Source organism: Atta colombica, unplaced genomic scaffold (assembly GCF_001594045.1).
Source record: "Atta colombica isolate Treedump-2 unplaced genomic scaffold, Acol1.0 scaffold100, whole genome shotgun sequence".
NCBI lineage: Eukaryota > Metazoa > Arthropoda > Insecta > Hymenoptera > Formicidae > Atta > Atta colombica.
In genome coordinates, this window is record NW_017259185.1 from 515,408 (window position 1) to 522,963 (window position 7,556).

General features: G+C 29.6%; 2 protein-coding genes across 2 annotated transcripts; both read left to right on the top strand.

Moving 5' to 3' along the window:
- The first annotated feature begins 84 nt into the window (after nt 1-84).
- LOC108684528 (39S ribosomal protein L9, mitochondrial) lies at nt 85-2,246 on the top strand. Its single transcript, XM_018188897.1, has 3 exons — nt 85-171; nt 301-449; nt 1,530-2,246. The coding sequence occupies exons 2-3, from the start codon at nt 345-347 to the stop codon at nt 2,244-2,246; spliced, it is 822 nt and encodes a 273-aa protein (XP_018044386.1). The 5' UTR covers nt 85-171; nt 301-344.
- Nucleotides 2,247-2,410: 164 nt separating this feature from the next.
- Nucleotides 2,411-5,817, top strand: LOC108685580. Its single transcript, XM_018190439.1, has 6 exons — nt 2,411-2,791; nt 3,436-3,574; nt 3,667-4,168; nt 4,442-4,651; nt 5,272-5,516; nt 5,623-5,817. Exons 1-6 carry the CDS (start codon nt 2,739-2,741, stop codon nt 5,815-5,817), a joined length of 1,344 nt encoding a protein of 447 aa, XP_018045928.1. The 5' UTR covers nt 2,411-2,738.
- Nucleotides 5,818-7,556: the final 1,739 nt, after the last annotated feature.

The following is a 7,556-nucleotide window of genomic DNA, read 5'->3' on the forward strand; positions in this document are numbered from 1 at the left end:
GTTTAAGCCTTAACATGTTTTCGCAAGTTGCACTAATTCCCGCGAGGAGGCGATAATCTTCAAACATTTTATTCATCAAGTGATTCGAGTCAGATGATAAGCAGGTTATGAATATATTGAAATGATACACGTTTGAAACAAACTTATATCTGCAGTAATTTAAAAATAAATGTATGTACATGTTTCTTAAAAAATCTGATTATATAATGATTGAATAATAATTAACAATCGATTCTTGTCAATGATGAAATAATTCTTATTTAACTATTCAAACTAATGATCTGTTTTATTGACAATTAGGCATTTATTAAGGAGAGCTTTCTGAGAGAACGGAGTGAGGATAAATGATAAATATGCTCAAATTTCCGAGATTATTAGTAAATCATGTGAAAGCGTTGGCGACACCCACGTCGTCTAGTAATGCGGATTATTTGTCACAACAAACACGAGTAATTGCTTTTATTATTATATTAAGTATAGTAAAAAGAAATCCATTATTTTTCCATTCAATTTCATGCAAAAATAATGGATTTCTTACTACACCTAATATATAGCCATTAACATGTTCTTTCCAGCAAAAAACATAATGCAATCTTTTCATTTTTGTTTAATATTTGCAAACATAATAATTTACTGTGTTGCACTGTCATCTGTTGATGCTTTTCATTTGTTGATGACACAAATTGACACAAATATCGATTTATTTTTGTTACTGAATGTTTAGAATAGAAAGATAAAATAACGTTTGTGTCGATTATGTCAATAAATGGAAAACTTTGTGTTTTTTGTTGAAAAGCCTATTTCTTATTTTAAAGTGCTTTTTATTTTCTGTTTCTTGCTTTTTATTATTTTTTACATCTTTTTTTCTTGCTTATCCGTTTTATGTCGCCCGAGATAAAAATTACCAAACAAAGAAATAAGAAATATGTAGCAATAAATATAATCTATAAAACAGTTGTAAAAAAGCAAAAGATAAAAAACAAGAAACAAAAAACAAAGAACATATTGTAGAATAGGCTTAAATGGAAAGCATTTTATATTTTTTGTTGAAAAGCCTTATTGAATTTGTACCACTGAATTAATACACAAAAAAGGCTGCTTTATTTATAAAGTATCTAAACGCAGTGGCATAATATAATTAACTTTGACAATGAAATAATACATATATATTAGTTGATTTATTCATATAGTGATCTTGTTCTAATTAATTTCATATATTTTATTAAATAATGTCACATATCATTATCAATTAGTGTATTTTTTTTATCTCAATCAGTATATTTTTTGATAATAAATTAAATTAAAGTTAAATTATTGAGTATTTATTTTTATAAATATTTATATGCTTTTTATATTTTACTTTGGTAATTTCATGTACAGCAGTTTTGAATATGCATAAATCTAATATATTACAAGTGACCAAATTTTCTAATTGGGTATTTTGTAATTCTTGAGATAGCTTGAGATAACTTAAATTTCTACATATATAGATTATTGTTCTCATACTTATTCTTTCTAATTTTTTGCAGAACACTTTTATTCTCAAAAGAAGGAATCCAGTACCTCTTCATAAAAAGAATGCCAAGCCCCATCATCTGAGAACAAGGCATTTTATTTACGATCTTGTTGAGGATACTAATGTAAAGAGAAAAAAACCACTCGATTTGATTCTGACACAATACGTGGCAGGACTTGGCAATATGGGCACTCAAGTGTCGTTACACCCAACGATAGCGTACTCAAAGCTTTTACTGCCGAAATTGGCGGACTATGCTACTCCTGAGAACATTGAAAAGTATACGAAATTGGCGGCAGACAAGGAGAATGATAAGTCGTTCAGTTCTTCCTCGGTAGAGAAAACAATGAAGTATCTATCGCGGAAACGGATATCCATAGTGATGTCAAAGGACATGCCATGGACATTGGAGAAGTGGCATATCAAAGCAAATTTCCGCAAGGCTGGTATTTATCTACCTGAGGACACTATAACGATGCCTGAGAAACCAATATCTGGACCGAATCTGGATTTACAGGGAAAGGAATTTTACGTGACTATCACGATTAATAATCGCGAACAAGTGAAGGTGAGATGTTGTCTGCATCATTGGACGCCGGAAAATTCTTCGCAACTTTACGTCAATGAATTTTGGAAGCTGCCAACCGATCCAATATTTCCCGAAGACAAGCCGATTTTAGATTCTCTTCCTCCTTTCTGGATGGAAAGGAAGAAAACCACATGTTTCTAATATCTTATATTATAATATAAATAAATAATTCTTAATAAGAGTGAATAAGTTTTCCTAGAAACTCTTAACTTGGATATATATATATATATTTTAAACCTTTCTTTTTAGCTGTACCTGGTTTGTCTCTTTTTTTTTACATTGGAAAAAAGAAAAGATGAAAAGTTCAGTTAAAAAGAATAGACCTCTAGAATTCTTTGCATAACTATGATATTATTATATTGTTTCAACGTGATAATTGTATACAATTTTCATACAATTTAATCAGATCTCCAATAAAATCTCCAACTACTATATTCTAAAGAGATTTGGGAGTCTAGTAAGCACTTCAAGTATATACTTGCATGAGGAACTATATTTTCCTAGATCAATAATTTGACTCTGTTATACCTTCATTGTGATTAGGAGAATATGTCTATTTCTAGAAACTGTGATAACCTGAAAATTGGTATGAATAAAATCGTGAAAATTATATGATATAAAAAATAACTCAATATGGGTGAAAGATTTGCATGGGATGAAATTTTGGAAGAATTAATTCTATTTAGGTAATTTTAGTAATTTCAAATTTTTCGTTTTCCCATATTTATAATACAGTTTGACTTATAATACTACTTATAATACTATTTTCTATAGTTTTTTTGCTTGTTTTTTAATCTACAAACTTCATTTAAAATGAGTGTATGATATAATTTAATGTTCTATGATGAAACTTTTAGATAAAGATCGACATAAATTATTTTTATCTGCAAATAATTATTCTAAATGTTAATGCATTTTTTTTTATACCATCTTAAAGATTTTCTAAGATTTTTCATTTTATAATTCCTGAGAAAGAAATAAAGGCATTTTATAAAATCTTTCAAATCTTATATTTCATTAGAATTATTACAGAATGAGAAATTAAAAAATCTTAGAATGTTCAGAATTCATATATATGAAAATTTTAGTAAAGATATAGATTGTCTCAGCATTTCTGAAGAATATATAATTTGTATAAAAAATGCAATTGTTCCAATTTGTATGAAAAATAAGAAATTTTCTAAAAAGTTAAAAATTATTCAAAAATTTTAAAATTTATATAAATAATTCTAAAAAAAAAAAAAATTTCTCTCTAAGAAAAATTTTCACTATGGGAAAGAATGATTTTGTGAAACCTTTTATCTGCGTAAATCTCTATTTCATTAATTAGTGTGACAAAGAAGAAGACAGAAGAAGAACAAGCTAAGCGACGAAGAAAGCAAATTATTGCTGTCCCTCCATCGGAAATTTATGCTCCACACGCGTATTTGATTTTGTGCTACCGGGAAATATTGAATGATAGCGAAAAGGTGAAGATCGGACTACAATATATATTATATAAATATTATATAAATTCTTTGACAACTCGATATCAAGTGTCTCACATTTGTTCTAATTGTAGATCAGATTTCGGAAGAATTATCTAAGAAAAGTCACACCGGATGAGCCAGACATCATTATCCTGCAAGACATCAAGGACCTCGTGCTCTTCCTCCTCGTGACGTCCGTCAGCCCCCAGTTCATAAATTTCTTTCACTTGCCGATCGCAGACCGATTTTTGAGAGCACTTATCATCTATTTCCAACGCTTCGTGCAGATATGGGAGGACTTGGTAAATGAACGAGCGGCCACCATGAAGAAGGCGCCTAATCCACTGGCGCGTGGACATAGATCTCGATATGCCGATGAATTGCATACTCTACGTTGTGTTCTGGGCAGGGAGTATGCGGACTTGCTGATGGGCTGCCGGGATGGGCCTCGCTATCACCATATGATAACCAATTCGAAACGCACGGCTACGCAATCTCAGGGCGAGAAAGATCTGCGAATCTACGAGGCATTGATAAGTGTGGCTCATAGAGTCGTATGGATAGCATTACAACGGAAACATTTCACTCTGATCGGTACGACAAAGAGCATATAATGTTCTAAATAAATATTGTATATCATTTTACAATGATATACAAAGAGAATACCATATACATCGTATATCACTGTATAATGATGAAGATTTTGCTATAAATATTGTATATCACATGTAAAAATAATACATGTAAAATAATATTTATAAGATTCAGAATGTTATACGCTGAATGTATATTATATATGTATTTACGATATTATTCCTATTTGATATTTGAGAACTGATTATTGAATCACTGAGCATCGTCTCGCAGAGTTAGAACTGCACAGGCTGCTCCGGACCGAGGCGTACAATACCGCGCAAAGACAAAGCGGCAGCCAACTTATTCAAGATATGCTGGAGGATGATATTCGTGTACTACATGGTCCCAAGACAACAGTGAAAACTCGAAAATTGCTCAGAAATTCTCCCTTACCTCACGAGCTGATATATGCAGATTGCGATTATCGTCTTCTATCGTTAGGTGATATATTTTTTATGAAAATAGTATATTTATATTCAGAATAATTTATAGAAATAGTATATCTAAGGATATTTAAGATCTATATGTAGAAATAATATATTTATACGCATGAATTGTGACTCCGACCAAATTCCGATTAACTAATTCAACTAGCACAGTTACAAAATTAAAATTACGACATGGCGAGAATTTTTTCACAAGAAATTAAAAATATATTAAAAAATATATATTATATGTAAATATTTACATATATTAATATTAATATATGTAATAGATAATTCTTATTCAATGTAATAGATAATTCTTATTCAATAAATATAATTCTAATTCAAGAAAAACTAAAACAATATATATTAATATAGATAAATTCTAGAAATACGATTATTGACGAATATAATATTCTTAGTTTTTTTAATATAATTCATTATTTCTAATTTAATTTTTTTATGTAAATAACAGAATATTAATAATTCTATTCACATTAACAAGATAGTATAAATGATAAATTAGTCATCGATCAAGTTAATCAAAGTTTAGTCGTAGTCCTTAATCTATTTCTAAACTACGATATTTGCGCAAAGGATAGCTGTGCATTATGTTATTCGTACTTCCATTTAAAGGCATAGTAGATATCGACATACACCATCCAAAAATTGCTTATCTAAGAAATGCTCTTCTCGTCGACGAGGAAAAGCTATCTCAATTAGAGATCAAAGTGGGCATATTAGGTCACAATCGTTCGGATTATGATATAATGTTAATGCCGCACAAACCAGAGGAACCGATAGAGCCAACAGAAATTGATTTGCTCAAAAAAAAATCGTTGGAGACGCGAAGAAGTATCTTTGCAACTAAAATCACTCTTGTAAGTGTCCGGTCGCTTTTTTTTTTTTTTTTTATAGAAATATAAATCTTAACTGGATACACGAAAAAATCGAATCTCTGAAATATTTCTATTTCATGGTACAAAGGAACAAGAGGAGGTCGAAATTCTGCCCGAGATTGAAATACTGGAAGAGTTCCCAGTGAAAGAAATTCAAGAAGTAAACGAAAAATATGATAAGATTCGCGAAAAAGCCCGGATAAAATGGATCCTTCGAGAAATAAGACGACGTGAACGCAAAGCAACTGACTCTATCTATGTGTCAACGACAACTTTAGACTGAATGTTCAGAATAGAATAAAATTCTTACATCTATATGACGAGAATTTCACAAGAAATTAAACTAGTATTTATATATATTATACGGATATAAATTCTAGAACATCGACAATTTAAGAATATAATTTTCTTGAGTCTTATTTATCAATATAAAAATAAAATACACAAGTCCAGTTGTTTTATCAAGCCGATATTATCATTAGGATATGAATGACAAGGATGGATATAAACTGAACGCTATAACGCAATGTAAAAAATATGCTTATTATAATTGGTGATGCCTAATCAAGAGTAATAATGCTGATATTTTACAAGAAGATACACATATAGATACATTTTCAAGCAATGCGTTATGATTAAATTCGGCATTGTCCTGTCCATAAATAATTATTGTATACCTAATCGCTAGCACTATATACGTAATAACAATACATACGACGTTAATTTAATCCCCAATGTGGGTCGATTTGCAAATTATTCCGTTTCCGTTTGCATCTATTTACGATCAACTCGCTATTTGCGTTTTTTGTAATCATTCACATTCAGCTAAACGTTCATCACTTAGTAGTGCGCTTTGCACCATTGCGACCCGTTTTTCTTGAACAAATGACACGCATTATGTAGCAACATAAAAAAAAGAAAAAAAAATTTCTCAATATTTGGCACAGCGATTTTGATAATAAAAACCAGATTATATTTTATATCTGCCCGTCTTGCGCACAGACCTATAATGAATAACATTTTTAATGTTTTCTTTATCGATAATTAATTACGTAATGTGTTACATTTTCCCGTTTCATCAAGTTATTACGATATGTATCGAGATTACGATAATCCACAGTATATCTGCGTATCGCGTTTTATACAACTATTATTACAATGGAATTGTAACAATGTTTTGTCGTGCACGTACTTTAGGAATTAAATGGCAGTAAGCAACTCAACCATTCACGCACTGTTACACCACGATCTAGTTTTACTTTCAGAATCCGTGCCTTTATATTTTTCAAAAAAAAAAAAAAGAAAAAATTCTCTTCTCAAATGAACATTGAAATATTCCCTTGAAAAAATATACGTGATAATAAAAAGTGTCCTTTACTTAGTTGATACACAGCGTGTCATCTTCTCATTTGTAAGGCTACAAAGCGTGTTGCACATTCGGTAACAATATTAAAAAAATGAAAATTTTCGGCACTTTTCACTAATGTTTACTTCACTTAGATATTACAGCTACTCTATCGCTGAACATTTGTCTACATGAATATAATACAGAATGGACAAAGTGACAATATTGATTATCCACATATATTAATAATATAACGATAATAAATGTGATTATTTAATTGTGTTATTGCAGTAATCAGATTATTGAAAAAAACGTGATTATATACACTACGTATTACATATTTATGTAGACATATGTATATACTTCTTTTTCTTTATAAATTCAGTCATGTGTTTGTATAAACATATATTCTATGCACAAGGTTTTATAATGAAAATTAAATTGTGGAAAAATGTACTTTATTTAAATAAAATTTAGGTAATATATTTTCAATGGATGATACTGCATAAGATGTATATAATATTCATAATTTTTTTTTTATTGCCGTCGTTGAAAAAATAATGCAAATACCATTTTTCACATTCTGCAAATTAATGAATAATTTTACTACCACAATTTGCTTTAATATAATGATATATATATGTATGTGTGTGTATACTTTATACATATATGTATAT

Coding starts and splice junctions, on each gene's coding strand:
- LOC108684528 (XM_018188897.1), top strand. CDS start 345: ATGATAAATATGCTCAAATTTCCGAGATTATTAGTAAATCATGTGAAA. Junction 450..1,529: donor ATTTGTCACAACAAACACGA/GTAATTGCTTTT, acceptor AATTTTTTGCAG/AACACTTTTATTCTCAAAAG.
- LOC108685580 (XM_018190439.1), top strand. CDS start 2,739: ATGGGTGAAAGATTTGCATGGGATGAAATTTTGGAAGAATTAATTCTA. Junction 3,575..3,666: donor TATTGAATGATAGCGAAAAG/GTGAAGATCGGA, acceptor TTCTAATTGTAG/ATCAGATTTCGGAAGAATTA. Junction 5,517..5,622: donor TTGCAACTAAAATCACTCTT/GTAAGTGTCCGG, acceptor CATGGTACAAAG/GAACAAGAGGAGGTCGAAAT.